General features: G+C 35.9%; 1 protein-coding gene across 1 annotated transcript in view; it reads left to right on the plus strand.

The window, feature by feature from the left end:
- Nucleotides 1-16,489, plus strand: part of LOC139949065 (integrin alpha-8-like) — a 68,652-nt gene that overhangs the window by 48,892 nt on the left and 3,271 nt on the right. Inside the window, exons 8-28 of the mRNA XM_071947467.1 lie at nucleotides 411-499; nucleotides 2,033-2,139; nucleotides 2,991-3,090; nucleotides 3,530-3,632; nucleotides 5,129-5,226; nucleotides 5,503-5,596; nucleotides 6,141-6,186; nucleotides 6,856-6,960; nucleotides 7,257-7,312; nucleotides 7,753-7,907; nucleotides 8,259-8,393; nucleotides 8,624-8,688; nucleotides 9,594-9,741; nucleotides 10,750-10,827; nucleotides 11,260-11,339; nucleotides 11,668-11,754; nucleotides 12,313-12,415; nucleotides 13,028-13,189; nucleotides 14,236-14,460; nucleotides 14,840-14,941; nucleotides 16,278-16,397. Coding sequence (XP_071803568.1) covers nucleotides 411-499; nucleotides 2,033-2,139; nucleotides 2,991-3,090; nucleotides 3,530-3,632; nucleotides 5,129-5,226; nucleotides 5,503-5,596; nucleotides 6,141-6,186; nucleotides 6,856-6,960; nucleotides 7,257-7,312; nucleotides 7,753-7,907; nucleotides 8,259-8,393; nucleotides 8,624-8,688; nucleotides 9,594-9,741; nucleotides 10,750-10,827; nucleotides 11,260-11,339; nucleotides 11,668-11,754; nucleotides 12,313-12,415; nucleotides 13,028-13,189; nucleotides 14,236-14,460; nucleotides 14,840-14,941; nucleotides 16,278-16,397 — 2,258 coding nt within the window. The remainder of the gene's footprint in view (nucleotides 1-410; nucleotides 500-2,032; nucleotides 2,140-2,990; nucleotides 3,091-3,529; nucleotides 3,633-5,128; nucleotides 5,227-5,502; nucleotides 5,597-6,140; nucleotides 6,187-6,855; nucleotides 6,961-7,256; nucleotides 7,313-7,752; nucleotides 7,908-8,258; nucleotides 8,394-8,623; nucleotides 8,689-9,593; nucleotides 9,742-10,749; nucleotides 10,828-11,259; nucleotides 11,340-11,667; nucleotides 11,755-12,312; nucleotides 12,416-13,027; nucleotides 13,190-14,235; nucleotides 14,461-14,839; nucleotides 14,942-16,277; nucleotides 16,398-16,489) is intronic.

A 16,489-nucleotide genomic window follows, 5' to 3' on the forward strand; every position in this document is an offset into this window, starting at 1 on the left:
GGTCGGTTGTAAGATGATATTGACTGATGAGGCAGTATGACCAAGTGAGTATCCAGTTACCCTTATTAAAGGTACTGGACACATTTGGTAATTACTCAAAATATATATTAGCATAAAAACATACTTGGGAAAGGAGCAATGGAGAGCTGTTGATAGTACAAAACGATTGTATGAAATGACTCCCTCTGAAGTATTGTAGATTGAGAGAGACTTTCTCAGGCTTCTGAAAGCACAAACATTTGTGCAATTAGGGTGTTGCTTTTTTTGATTTTCTTGCAAGTTCAATGACAAATTGAACCCATATTTTCACAGGTTTGTTATTTTATACATCGATGTATGGTAAAAACCAAATAGTATTCAGACATTGATCATAAATTGCTAATAATTTTCTTCATCTTGACTCTATGTAGGTTATTCGGTAACTCTTGGGGAATTCGCCGGTGACAGCCGACCCGAATACGTCGTCGGTACGCCACGTGGGAACGATCTTACAGGCAAAGTGAGTGTAAACAGTAAGACAAATAAAGCTCTCCCCACAATATGACTTCCTCGTCCACTATTCATTTAAGACAAATAAAGCTCTCCCTACAATATGACTTCCTCGTCCACTATTCATTTCCTCCATAATTGCATGGTGTAGTGTGTATAAACACCAAGACAGGAACGCCAGTAACGCACAATCCATAAGTTCTTTGATTTGTTCTTCTTTTTCTCATGGGGAAGGGGGGGGGGGGCATGAAAATAGAGATCAGGATAATAACCTCTGAGAGCCAAAATCCACTTTGGTTGCACTCAATACTTACACAGGAATGTGCTTTTTATTTTAGAGTAAACAAGAATGCATGCATAAAGGCAATAAGCTGAGAGGTACAAAATGTACTGTGATATTACTCTTCGTGATTTGTTGATTTCTGAGTTTGCTGTACTTTTTTATTGAAGATGGCTCCCTCATCCTATTTACATCATATTCAGCTTTTCATCCCAAATTAAGCAGCCTCAATAGAAACTTTACCATTTGTGCTTGAAGCATAGGTTGTCATAGTTACCCTCAGATGCTATGTTTAAAGGTTCCCTTGTCATGCATTCAGAAATTTAAATGTGTTCTTTATTTTGTACAATGCATAAAAACACTGGCTGAAAAACTACTTCAAGGTTGCAGTCATCAAAAATGCATTGAATTATAAATTAGTAAATATTAAGTCAACATTATTTTTTATGTTGCTAACAATAATTTAACTAGAAAGTGATTTAATCTTGTACGTCTACAAGGCTATGATGCATAAATTAATCAGGGTGTTGAATATTTAATATTAGAGCTACTCGGATTGTCGTTACTGAGGAAGGCAGGAATTTGTTTACAGTTGACTTGTCTTTTTATAAATGTTCATGTTGATTCATGTGTAGATGAACATCGTTATTTACCAAATGCAAACCAGAGGTCGAGTTCTACTCTGAGCTTGTTCTCATTGTGATATGAAATTGTCAAATTAAAATATGAACCTCTGGGAATACTAAATTAAAGTCAAATGTAAGGAGCATTCAATTTCTACCTCGCTATAGAAACTCAAACAGGCCTGAAATTTAATCTTTGAAAGGGCAAGGCCATTTTCATTTTGTGAGAAGAACCTCTTATGGAAAATCTTCAAGTTAATTAGAATATTTTCAAGGGCCATTGAGACCATTGTCATGACCAGAGCAGACATTGGTTTAATTCTGGCTGTTCATTAAGCTAAGATTGAAATTGAGCTAAGATATGAAGGGTATTTCTCTGTACGTCTTGGGTTCTTTTTAAACCTTAGTTTAATTCTGGGCTATTCTTTAATCCAAGATTGAAATTGAGCTAAATTTAATTTGTTGAGCTAAGATTGAAAGTAAGCTAAGATATGAAGGGTGATTACTCTGTATGTCTTGGATTCTTTCTTGGATTCTTTCTTGTCATCTTTCTCCATCTTAATCAGGATCCTTCTCTCCCTCTGGATTCCCCTCATCATCTTCTCTAACTCTTATTTCCACCCTATGACCATCTCGACAGGTGTCCATCTTTGATTCCGGTCTCAACATCCTAGCGGAGCTCACGGGTGAGCAGATGGCGTCTTATTTTGGTTACTCCGTTGCTGCCGTGGATGTCAATGGAGATGGGTAAGCGTACTTAAAGATGTTGAGGAGCATAGGAGAGGCAATATCACTGGCCTGAAGTTGTACTCTCACCCTCGCAGGGGAGCGATAAATGTCAGCCAAGTTGTTTGAGATTGTCATTGTATCTTTTCTACTTCCTGAAATTTAACACCCTTGAGGGCCTCTTGGTTATAGCAAGGATGTTTGTATCTTAAGGAGTGGACAATATGTTTTTTGATGTTGGATCCCCTTGGTGTGAACCCCCTGAGGGGAAAAACAATTAGCTGTCTGGATGAAGTGGTTGGAAAGATCATCTTGAAGTAGGAGGGGGGTGGTTATATGCTTGGGTGAAATTTGAATCGAAATGAAATTTGGTATAATTCCCTGATCATGGGCTAACTTGGGTAATTTGCACCCTTGAGCTACAGAGTATTGCTTCGTTTCAATTGCATCCACCCACTCAGATTATGTTATGGACTGGCATGGATTGATAACGCTTCATGTACACTATGGAGGATTGCTGTACTACTCTAATAAATAGTGATGGCGGGAATACTGGACATGATTTGAATATAATTGAAGTACCTTTGAGATTCAGGTTTGCACAGCAGGGCCCAATTTCATAGAGCTGCTTAAGCACAAAAAGCTGCTAAGCATAAACAAAATTGTGGTTACTTGAATAAGGTTACCAGCCAAACTACCATGTCACATGTGCAATTTATGACTGGTATCCTGCTCATTTCTGCTTAGCAGAAATGTGTCAATCAATATTTTCTACTTATGCAGCTCTTTGAAATTGGGTTAAGATATTTTAGAATGTGTCATTTAAAGAAACATTTCTCCAAGTTTTGAATGTTTTTTTGTTTTTGTTGTAGGTTTGACGATGTTCTTGTAGGAGCACCAATGTATGCTTACAGAAGCACAGCAGAAAAATGGGAAGCGGGAAGAGTTTATGTCTTCTATCAAAAGGAAAATGTGAGTTTGATTAAGAAATATCTGTGTAATTTTACACCTTGATTCTAATGCAACTTAGAAACCCTATGGGGAAGATATCAAAGACTCTATAGCTTTGGAATGCAGGACTTTTTCAGCAGTCAACAGATGACATTGTCAAGTTAAAATGACTATCATCTTTAAAGACAATGGACACTATTGGTAATTGTCAAAGACCAGTTTTCTCACTTGGTGTATCTCCACATATGCACTAAAACAAAAAATTGAAAATTTGAAATCAATTGGCTGTCGAAATTGCAAGATAATATTGGAAGAAAAAACACCCTTGTCACACAAAATCTAATTCTGAGGTCAGTCCTTGTACTTAATAAAATATTTCTCTGTAAAATATTCTTACTTAAGGACCCGGCATGTGTAATAAAATAATGAATTTGATATTTATTGTTATTGTTTGTTGCAGCTTGAATTTAGTGAAGCCAGTACTATTACGGGTCAGATGACACAGTCCAGGTTAGGTACGGCCATTGCATCTATTGGAGATATCAATCAAGATGGCTTTAATGGTAAGATGCAATTTCACTTCCTACTAACAGTCAAATCAATACATCATTTACATAATCAGTCTTAAGTTAATTAATGTTGATTGTTGGCTGTAATTGGATGGGAGAGTATTCCATTGTATTACGTCCATTCTTAGTTACTGCAGGGAAAGTGTGGAATAGTTTACCATACCATGTCAGGCCTGCTGATATTGCAACATCATTTAAAACTCATGCATGAGATCCTTTCAACTTTTATAGTCTGTTTTCGATTTTTAGCCCTGGAAAAAGGAAGATTTATTTTTGAACTAAAAGCTTATGTACCCGGTTTCATTATTGCACCTAGTATCCACTTATTTTTTGCTTAGAAATTTGCTAAGCAAAAAATAAGTTCTGATGAAATTGGGCCCAGATATGTCTGTACCAGATTTACATTGTTGCAACTGGTGCCCACTTACATGTATTTTTTGCTTAGCAAAGAAATTTGCTAAGCAGTTATTGGGCCCAGATATGTTTGGTCCCAGTTAGGGCCCAGTAATTCTACCATATTGGAGACTGATCACACTATGCCTATGGCTGAACATGGAATTATGAATTCTAACCAAGTTACTGCCTGGTTGAGCTGGCCTTCAAAACACAAAAAGTTCAGTCTTGATTATACTGTGTGGCGTGAGGGCCAGCTCACCGCTGCTTGCAATAACTGGGTTAGACAGCCACAGGCTGGCTATGAGCATCACAACACTCTCTATTTGACTGAAAGTTTGTTGAGCCTCAGTTTATGTTAAGTAATATATAAAAAGAAAGAAATAATATATTCATAGATCTACCAAATGCAATGAACGACAGAGAAAGATTGAAGGAACGTGTCAAAGAAAGTCGAGCAAGCCTGACCTGATGATGATGATGAATATTATCTACATATATTCTCAATTTGCTATTACTGTTGTAAAGCACTTTCACACTGAATTTTTCAAGACAAAAATAAATGGTTCCCAGTATATGTTCACCAGCCAAAATACCATTTATCAGTATAATCCTGATGCCTGCTAACTATTACTTAGCAGACAATTGTTAAGCAGTACTTTCTGCTTAAGCCACTCTATGAAAATGGGTCCTGGTAATATAGAAAACAAATAAATGATAAAGTTGTCGTTTATTTTGTACAAAATAAGCTTCAACTCTAATCATATTTTTGTTTGTATATTCCAAAGATAGTTGTGGAAAGACTTTAGATGAAACTCCACCAAACTGAAAAATGAAAGAATGTTTTGTCAAAGATTGTCTGAATTTACCAGGCCTCTTTATCCCAACAATAGTCTAAGGTAGAAAATAAGGTTTTCATATCATATTATTATTTTTATTATTATTATTTTTTTTTAAATCTTCGGACAGTAAAAAACATGTTGACCAAGATTAGTTCAGGGAAGTACAAGCTTTTTAAATCTGTCGTCACAAGCCCCTGTTTATATAAACAAACTAAACATTGTGTTGATAGCTACCTGTTTCCCGTTAACTGACAGATATCGCTCTTAGTGCGCCTTACCATGGTCAGGATCAAAGTGGAGAAGTTTATATCTACATCGGAGGACGAGATGGGCTCAAGTTAACACCATGGCAGGTAAATAACTCACATTATATTCTTAATACTTTAGACAGTTTGTTATTCTACAGTTTGATTCTCATTTTGACTGAGGGCTAAATAGTATTATTATGGTACGATGAATGATGAGAGAGTGACACATTTTATTTTGACAAGTTGTCTTTGTTTCTTTGTTATTCCTCCTCAAGGTTCTAATTCAAGTTGAGTTGAACCTCAAGCATAAATTGTTGCAATGTTTGTTTTGGACGCATTTTAATTTTTGTTGATAAGTGATCTTTGTTACTCCTCTTGAAGGTTTTAACTCCTGCCGGGTTAAACCTGAAGGATGTTACAACGTTTGGATTCTCTCTAGCAGGAGGTCTTGATATGGATAAGAATAATTACCCTGGTAAATATCAAAACCAATCATTTTGTTCTGTTGCTCCCTTGAGTCCCAAGAGTATTTCCCTTTTTCCCGTCAAAGAATGAGATTTATCAAATTCTGCCGAAGCTGACAGATTAGGAAAGAACTCGGTCAGTTTTGCTGTTTTTTCATCTAACCAGGATTTGTCTTCATGAATTTTGATGACAAATTGCCCTCCTTTCCTTAAAGAAGGAAAGAGTTTCTGAGTACAAAGAACTTGGTCAGTGTTGCTGTTTTCATCTAAAATCTAAAATCAGGATTATTTTGTTATGAATTTTGATGATTTTTTTTCCTGAAGTAGCTGCTTACATTTCAGCTTTTACCATGCCATTCGAAAGTCATAGTTGTCTTTGCTTGGAGCAATGTTTCCTACTACACAAACTGAACACACTAATGCATAGATCTCAATGGATCACAGTGAGACAGTGACTTTCTTGCAAATATCAAATTGTTTTTTGGCTTAAAGGTGCAATTTAAATGTCATATTAGATCTTTAATCATGGATGAAATTGTGCCTTTTTTCACACAGATATTTTAATTGGTGCTCAGAACTCCGACACTACAGTACTTGTAAGGTAAAATCAAGTTAGAAGATTTCCGATTAAACTCTAGTCAATTCTTTGCTCAACCCCAAAAATCATTTAAAAATAAAAAATAAATATAAATACTTGAGCCTTCTTTGAAATCATCGCTCATTTAGGGTTAAGGGAAAAGGGGGCCTCATCCAAACCAACTCTTTTCTGATAATTAGTATGAATCAATTAATCGACTTTTCGATATATGATTTCAAACACTCAACCACTTACAAAATTGTGAAAAACAAGACTTTCTAATTGCAGAATCATTGTGTTGAATAAATTTGTCAGCTATTTTTAAACATTTCTTTATGATTCCTTCAATATCAAATAACAACATGGAGAGCCATATTTCAATTTTATAATTTAAAAATGACAATAACAGTCTCCATATTGGAACTTTGGCAATGATAAATCCTAGTTAGAATGAGAGTTATAAAATATGGTCATCTTCAATATAGCTTCTTATATTTCATTTCATATTTGAGGTTTTTATTATTCATATTCACATCTGTATGTATTTAGCCTTAGGTTGGATCACAGGTTATTCTCTATGGACTAGGTTGCCATAGTAACCTGGACTTAAATGCCATCGCAATGAGTGGAAAGAGATTTACTGCTAGGTTTTTATATATTTGATGATTTACTCCATGTTTGGTTTGTTCTCAGGGCAAGGCCGATCATTTTATTAAAAGCTGATTTGTCTATCAGTCCCGAGGGGATTAATTTAGATAATAAAACGTACACACTCCCCGATGGATCCAAAGTAACAAGGTACGTACAAAACTTAGGTCATTTGAATAAATTATCTCCTAAAAAGCAACTTATTTTATTTGTTTAAAGTGTTTGTAAATTGCTTGCTTGATTGAAGCAGACTTTCTAACATGTGGTAGTAAACAAAAATAAGCATTCTCCTCTAACTTGTTTAATTTAGAAAATCAACATGTTAATATTTTATAATTAAATTTTGTCAATCACTTGGTAATTATTTTTTGTTATTTAAAAGAAAGTATAGTCTAAGTGCTCATTGTTTTTTGTTTTTTCTTTTTTTCTTCTTTTTTCTTCTACAGTTTTGAAATTACAACTTGCTTTACGTATACAGGAAGACACATTCCAGATACTGCAAGTAAGTCAAGCTGTCAGACTAAACTGTATCATCACAAATGATATGTGCCTTAATTGAAGTCAAATTGTTTCAGTTTCACTTTCCATCAAAAACAGATATAATACTCACTGTACTTACAGCGTAGTTTGCAGTAGTAAGAATGTATGTTATTGTAAAGAGTAAAATGCTGTGTGCTTTCTGATGGTCTCTCACTGTCTATTCATGTATTTCCACTTTCTGATGGTCTCTCACTGTCTATTCATGTATTTCCACTTCACTGCTTATGTTACCACTTAGCTTCCTATTCATGTTTGTTGTGTTGTCATTTAGTCTTTGAGAAAGCCTCTTATAAGGTTCAAAACATCAGGCCATTAACTTGATTTCCTTTGATATTGTAAGAGTTCTGGAAATTCTCTTCCATTTTTCAACATGTTTCCTTGTCTCCCCCATCCTCCCTGCAGAAGTCATGTACAAACTTTCACTAGATGAGTATCAAATAGCTAGTCCGAGGGCGCTGTTCGCTGGAGGTTCCACACCAGGAACAACTGAACAAATGTTTGAGATGACGCTTTTTAAAAATGAGAGTTGGTGTCGAGCTAGCTTGGCGTATGTCAAGGTGCGTTTTTTTATTTAACGTCTTTTAATCAGTTTGAAAACTTATGGAAATCTTTAATAAAGATATCAATTTGATCATAAATTCACCAAGTGAAAATCAAATTGTTTAAGTAGAGATGGTTTGCAGACTCCAGTGTAAAAGGTTTTTGTTTCCAGATTCCAAATTGCAACATTATTTCACTGACTCCTTTTCCAAAATTCTCACATTTAAGTGCTGCTTTAATTTAAGTGTTGTTTTTCAAATTTTAAATATACCTTTGAAAATCTGTTTTGCTTAATGAGGGAGAAGAAAGAAGTTAATGTATTTTCTGGTTTGTTAACTTTCTGAAATGTTATTTGTTTGTTCCTCTAGCCTGTTATCCGAGATAAATTCCGTCCAATCTCGGTGACTAATGAATATAGTCTGAATGAAGAAGGGACAGCGTTCCAGCCTTATGAACTGAAACCGTTCCTTAAAACGGACTCTATGTCTAGCTCAATGAAGCAGGTAAAATAATCTACAAACAAACTCACTATGTACTTACTTTTGAGAAGAAACTTGTCTCTAATAAACTCCTACTTTCATTCAGAAACTTAAACAGCATGAGACTTTGGTGATTTTTGTGAATAATACATGGGCTTTAATAACATATTAAACATGTTTAAACTTTGCCTCTTAAGGAATTTCAAAGTTTTCAAAGCTGAGAATTCACCATTTGATTTTAACCCCCTCCTTAGGTGTATCTGAATAATGACTGCAAAGAGAACATCTGTATTCCGGACCTAGCAGTACAAGCAACAACGTAAGTCAAGTCAATAAATTACTGCTGTTCATGGCTCAAGAAATGCATCACTTACATAACTTAGCATGATATGATTTGTGGAAGTGTCGTGGCTGAGCGGTTAAGAAGAGCGAGTTCAAATTCTGGTGTGTCTGATTAGCAGAGTGTGGGTTTGAGTCCCAGTCATAACACCTGTGTCCTTAAGCAAGACACTTCACCACTAATGCCGCGTCCTTAATGTGTCACACACATTAAAAAACCCAGTGCACTTATCAAAAAGGGGAAGGGGTTCGCCCCGGTGTTCCTGGTTGTGGCTGCTGAATGCGCCGTAGCATCTTGTAAAAACCCTTACAAGGTGCTACTTTGGGTCTCATAATTTAACCTATCTTTCTGTTAAAATGTTAATACACTTAGAGCCTTGAGTACCTTGCCACTGCCTATTTTCAAGAAAGCACTTTAAAAAACATCTTTTTCCTTAGTGTCTGTTTATTGCTTTATTGTTCATTTGTTGTATTATCTGTATATATTTGGTTTGCGGTAACACCATGTGTTACCGCAAACCAAATATATATTGATACCCCACCATGCAATGCCTCAAATCCTATATTTGTATTATCTGCATTGCTATTGTTCGTTTAAAGCGCTGTGGTCTAAATGAAATGGCGCTATATAAAAACCCATTGTATTGTATATAAGTGACATGCACTATATAAGACTTTGATATTCTCTTATGATATTCCTCCTACTTGTAGTCTGATTTCTGATGATTATACTTCGCTGGTAACCATTGTTCTCTGAACTCTTTAGGTCTCCAGGCTTTCTCCTGATTGGTGGAAGTGAATCTTTAAGTCTAACTTGGCTGATAACCGTTCTGTGCAGGTCTCATGATAACTTAGCTGGTAACCATTACTCTCTTAACTATGCAGGTCTCCAGGCTTTCTCCTGATTGGTGGAAGTGAATCCTTAAATCTAAACGTTGTTGTGAATAATCAAGGAGAGGCTGCCTTCTTAGCAACCATCCAAGTCATAGCGCCACTAAGTCTTCAATTTGTAGGAGTAGAACGCAAAGCAGTAGTAAGTATATCATTCAATATTAAATAACATCTAGAATGGTAAAGGTTGTGGGTTCTAATCCCACCCGAGTAATATGCCTGTGGGTTTTTTTCTCACTGAACTCTGGGAATAATACCGAGTATACAGTACTAAAATACATTGGTAAAACTGAGATAATAAATCTTACACTTGTTTCTGGATGAGTCTTTGTGATTATTGTACCTGATGCTTGGAGGCTGAGTTCACAATCCCACATAATTCATGTGATTATTAATGGGTCTATGTAACTTTTGTAGGACAAAAAACACAATGTCCACAGATTTACACTATACTTACACAGTTTGAAGATGATATCAGAGCTACCCTGAAAATATTACGTGCTGAGGTGCTGTAGTTTTTGGAAATGAGTAAAACAATGTCATGAAAATTATTTAAATCATTTACAAACGTATTTTTATGACATTGTTTACTCATTTCTCAAAAACTACAGCACCTCAGTAAGTAATATTTGAGGAGAAGCTTTCCACTATCATTATCTTCAAACCCTGTAAGTTTAAATCTATGTACATTTTGAAAAAGTACCCAAATCCTTTAAAGTAGTACTTCTTAAATGACCCAGTTGTATCAAATCATTTTCTTTGTCGTCGTAAGACACAACATCATTCTTCTCATTAATAGTCCATGATTAATGAATTTGAAAGTCTGAGAATCGCAGATTATGGATAGATCTTAAGAATGAATTCCAATGTGATAGAAACACCTGAGGATTTTGTGCATAGGATCTGGTAATACATCTTGTAAGAATGTCTTGTACTTCAAGAAGGAGTCTTATTAAGAGTGTCTTAAAGGTTCACTTATCTAGAAATTATTGTGAGTGAATTTAAGACTTAAGACTGGACAAAAACTCTCTGGTAAGACTGTAAGTAAAGACTTGAGTATGTAAGAAGAGAATGCCATAGTCGAGAAGTACTTGTCAATACTGGTTGGGTTAAGTATTAAATATCAGATGTTTTTGACTTTTTTTTATAGGATTATCCAGTGACTTGCAGGAATGAGTTTAATACAGTCACATGTGATATTGGAAACCCACTCATGGGGAAGTCTCAGGTAAGTAGAGGACTAGGACAAGTCAAATAGCAGCATTAGTATTAAATGGATAGAGGACTAGGGCAAGTCAATTAGTAGTTGAAGTATTGTGTGAGTAGAGGACTTGGACAAGTCAGGTAGCAGTCAACTTGTTAGCCTAGTATAGTCTACCTTACATACAGGGCCCTATTTTATGGCTCTGCTAACCACCGAGTTCTGCAGTTAAAAACTCTGCTTACTGTGCAAGCCCAAGTTTCTGCGCAAGCTGTGTAAGCCAAGAATGCCTAGTAAGGTGGGAGTACACATGCAAAAATTCCCTGCTTATGCTTGATGTAAGCACGGAATTCCCTGCTTGCATCAGCACAGATTATTTGCTTAAGGTAAGCGGGGCTGTACTTTACACTGCCAGTATCGTGTCTGATTTGCATTTCTTGTTGTATGTTTGTTGTTCAGGTTGACGTTGTGTTGAAGTTCTCTAGTTTTGGTCTGAGTGGGGATTTATCATCTGTAACACTCGCGCTGTTAGCTGGAAGGTAAATATTACTTTACTTCAAAATTACTTTATTTGGTGTTGTCAAACAATCAAAAACGAGGGAAACTGATTGGGTAAATTTTAGTTGAATTTGGGGTTGAACAAGGACAGATTTACTAGCTAGATTTAAACCAAAAACCTCTGATGAACATAAAGTGCTCTACCAACTGAGCTATCTCACCCCAGTGATTTGCCTGTGGATTGTTTTCACAAAACTCTGGACTTCTTACAAATTTTGTAAAAAAAACGATTATTTCCTTTCTCCCGATGCAAAAGTAATATCTTTTAAACTTATCGATGTTTGAATAATCAGAGTTTGTTATTTTCAGTGAGAATCCAGAAGACTCAACGATGATGGATAACCATTTTAATGTAACTATCCCAGTACAAGCTAAAGTAGATCTCGTGCTCCTAGGGTAAGTCTTCATTACAACTTGTTTGTTTTCAAACAAATCATCTTCAGTATTTTTCGTTATCGGAGGTAGTGCTTTCTGCTCTACCGGCTAGGCTTTGAATTGAAGTTACCCAAGTCTACATTCGTATGGACTGTAAAAGGGGTAACCCTGTTTCAGCCCTAGGAGTAGGTGGCAGTGGCCTCTGGAGTAAAGTAATTGTAGCCCACACCTTCGAAGTGGCCTTCAGGCCTTGTGTGTCAGGCGACTTGCATAAAATATCTATTTAAAAAAATGGTTTGTATACATAATCCTCATTTTAGAATTGTTGTAATCATTTGTTTATATAGTCATCATTTTTGTGTGTATTGTGCTCTATTTTACTTTTAAAGATTGCAATCCTTTTCTGTTTTTAACAGTTTCTTGCTATCGGTTGGAGATAATTGAAATAAAATTAGTAGAAAAAACAAAACAAAACAAAAAAGGGATCTTTTGAATTGGTTAATTATATTTTGCTTGATAATTGACTACCTCTGTTCATATTATTTTTAAATTTTTTTATTGTTTTTTGTTTGCCATCAGGCGTTCAATACCAGCCCAGGTAGCGTTTTCTCCAGAGGGCGCTGTTAATCCTGAGATTATTAAAGACAGTGAAGCAGGGCCTTTGGTTATCCATGTTTATGAGGTAAGATAATCAATAATTCATTATTAATTATTGACATTTTTAATGTTGGAAAGAACACTAAGAAGTTATATGTCAAGATTGCAGTATTGATATTACAGTTGAAAACAACTTCATTCCAGTCTTCATTATTCAACATCATGTTTTGTTAATGTTGTTAATTAAGTGTATCGCCTGTGTCTATTACCAACCAACCTCTTCTTCTCTAAATAAGTAATAAAATACAATCCTATTTTTCCATGCACAAGTTTTCAAACATTGTTACTTGCTGGAATAAATTTTCAACACTTTGCTTCATTTGTTCATTAAGAAGCTATCAGGGCCCAATTTCATTAAGCTGTTAAGCAGAAAATACTGCTTGGCAAATATCTTTGCTCAGCTAACATTGAGTGGACCACCAGTCACAACAATGAAAACTAAATGTAGTTTTGGCTGGTAACCTGTTTCTATTCTGTGCTTTTCTGTGCTTAGCAAGTTATTATGCTTACAGCCTTTATGACATTTGGCCCATGACCTTAATAAGTTTGTTATAATGTTTCTTGTAGGTGAGGAATAATGGTCCTAGTAATGCTGGATTAACAAAGTTTGCTAAGTTTGTTATAATGTTTCTTGTAGGTGAGGAATAATGGTCCTAGTAATGCTGGATTAACAAAGTTTGACATCCAATGGCCAATGACCGATGAGAATGGCAACTATCTCCTGTATTTGATGAAAGTTGAACCCAGCCAAGGGATTAGCTGTGATGTCATTGGAAAGGTTAATCCTCTGGAGCTTATTGTAAGTTATCCTCTCCTTCTTGCCCTCCTCAATCCCCCCCATACGATATCGGCTGCCCCCCCCCCCCTCCCCCAAGAGTGAAGTGTTTTACCTTGGTATTACAATGAACAAAATAGTTATTGGTCTGACGTTTTTACTCTAGCACAGTCTTCACTTTGGTTTTACCAATTACACAATGATGTATGTAAAAACTGTATACTCAGTGCTTTTCCGAGTTCTGTGAAAAAAAAATAACAACAGGCAAATCACTTGGGTGGGATTTGAACCCAGGACTAGCAGAGTCTTAACCCTAACCCTATCCCTAACAAAACACACATGGGCATGTGTATAAGTGTACTTATACCTGTTCCATGTTTTTTGTGTTGTCGATTAGCATTTGAGAAAGACTCTGCTAGGGTCCACAAGTCTGACAATTAACAATTTTGTCATTTATACACTCTGTCCTATGGGTTGGTAAGCAGCTTGCAACAGCTAATTCTATATTACAGCTTTTTTTACAAAGAAATCTTTTATAGAGCTTTTAGTTTGTCTTTTCTTTCACGACAAAGTTCAGCTGACTTCATTCTCAACCCCAACCCCCCCCCCTTTCACCAAATCAGTAATCAGGTCATTCTTTCTACGTCTCTCTCTGAATGTCACTCAACACCCGCCTCCCCTTTCCTGAAGACAGACAACAGAATCAATAAATGAATATTGCTTAGTATTTACATGTGATTCTTCCCTCTTTAAAGGCAAAGTTATTCCTTTTGGAACTGCTCGATTGTTCTAACCCTTTATAAATGTACTCAATAAAACTAACATCTGAATTTTTCATTCCTAAAGGTGATCGCATTTTTGAGATGTTGCCAAAATGTGAAATACAATCTGAGAAACTGTTTCCCTTCACCTAACCACATAACTTCAAAGTGAAATGTTACTCAAAATGCTTTATACGAAACCTGCTGTAGACTTCTGACCAAAGTTTATATTGCCATTTATTTTAAAAGTGATTACCAAACAAATACCTTCATGGTGAAATTTATTTTATTTAAATTAAACTCTGACAGCTGGAAGAGACCAATCAGCTTATCAATGCGTCCAATGGGAAAGAAGACAACACCACTATATTTAGGAACAAGAGGCAAGCTGAGGAACCCTCTAGCCAAACTGGGAACATTGATTGCTCAACAGGATTCTGTCTTAAGATCAGGTGTACCATCAACGAAATTAAAGGAGGTGAAAGTGAAGTCGTCAAATTGTGGTCAAGATCATGGAATAATTCATTTGTACAGGTATGAAATATTGCCTCATTAATTAAATAATTTTGGTTTTACCCTTAAACTGATTTGTGTTAGCACTGTATACTCAGCTGTGTACTCAGTACTTTCCAGAGTCCTGTGAAAAATCACAGGCATATCACTAGGTTGGGATTCAAACCCACGACCTCTGCACTTTTAGCAGATGTCTTACCAACTAGACCACTGAGATAGCCAGGTAAGGGTAAAAGGATAAAGGGTAAAACCAATATTAATATTCTTTATCCCCGGTGGAAATTTAAAATCTATTAAGTTATAATTACTTTTTAATAAGACTTTATAAGACTTTAAGAACAGATTTTCTCTACCTCAAAAAGCCTGAAATCTTTGAAGATTATTTTGTTGTTTGTTTCAGATGAATTTTGAAAGGTTTGTGATTTCATCTGTAGCGACGGCTGAGGTCATCAATACGCCTTACTCGGTGGATACACTGGAACTTCCAAAAGCCAAGATAGAGGTAACCTATATCCAATGCTAAACACGACCTCAGTTAAAGGAACACGTTGCCTTGGAGCGGACGAGTTGGTCATAACAAAAGCGTTTGTAACCGTTTTTTATAAAATGCAAATGGTTGGAAAGATGTTTTAAAAGTAGAATACAATGATCCACACAAGTTTGCCTCGAAATTGCGTGGTTTTCCTTCTACTGTGCGAACTAACATGGTCGGCCATTTATGGGAGTCAAAATTTTGACCCCCATAAATGGCCGACGTGTTAGTCGACAAGGTAAAAGGAAAACCACGCAATTTCGAGGCATGTTTGTGTGGATCATTGTATTCTACTTTTACAACATCTTTCTACCCATATGCATTTTACAAAAAACGGTTACAAACGCTTTTCAAAGACCAACTCGACCGATCCAAGGCAACGTGTTCCTTGAACACCAAACAATGTTGAATTATTCCTCAAGAAACTTTCTCCAAACTCACACAGTCTTTGTGGCTTGTTATGGCAGTTAATAGTAAATCAAACTCAACTTCTGGTGGGTTCAAATCCTGATCATGACACTTGTGTCCTTGAACAAGATTCTCTACTATGATTGCTTCACTCTACCCAGGGGTAACAATGGGTTCCTGTGAGGGTAGAGACGGTTCTTGTGATTGATTTACCTTGATGCACTACATACTTGGTGGCACAGGGGGTATACTCCCCAGGGAGCTGAGTCTTTTATAGAAGACACCATTATTATTTTCTATGATTATTATGAACTTTTAAAATGCAACTACATTTGATTCTGATCTTTGTTCTGGTTTGGTTTTAACTGCAAAGAATGCTGACTTTATATTGAAACCTTCTCTCAGTTTCTCTATATTACTTCTCTTCAATACAAGATGCATTAATCTCTAGAATATTGCAGTTTTAATGAAGCCATTTATCATGATTGTCATCAGACCTTGGAGATGGTTTAAAACCTTTTAATTTCCCCTCCTGGACTACTAAGGTTTTTTCCCGCCAATCTCCCAATTTTATCTTTCTATGCACTATTTTGTTCCAAGCAGGTTTTTAGTGCCTTCATAAATCATTCCTTGTCATTAGGAGATGTCAGTTTGTATCTCAGTAACTTGGGTCCCTTGTGTAATTTGAACATGGTTGTAAACTGTTGCAATGTTTGACAAGATTTTGCAAGAAAATTGTTGTCAATTCACACAAGGTACATTTTGTAAAACTTTAAAACCATGCTATAATTTTATCAAGGGACCCTTGCTTAATTTCTTTGATGTGTCAGGGGCTTAACAATGTTCTTTTTCTCCATTTAGAGTCAGGGGCTTAACAATGTTCTTTTTCTCCATTTAGATCTTGACGTTAGTTAGTCCAGATGAACCTGCATCAAAGCAAGTTCCCATCTGGGTGATAATTCTAGCCATCTTGGGAGGTCTTCTCCTTCTAGCTCTCGTCATCTTTGCATTATGGAAGGTGAGTTTAAAGAGAAATCTTTTTAGTAAGGGGCAACTCAGAATAGTCAATGTTTAAAATTATGGGTGTCCCCCCCCCCCCCAAAAAAAAAA

The sequence above is a fragment of the Asterias amurensis genome, chromosome 16 (assembly GCF_032118995.1).
Source record: "Asterias amurensis chromosome 16, ASM3211899v1".
In the NCBI taxonomy this organism is placed as follows: Eukaryota; Metazoa; Echinodermata; class Asteroidea; order Forcipulatida; family Asteriidae; genus Asterias; species Asterias amurensis.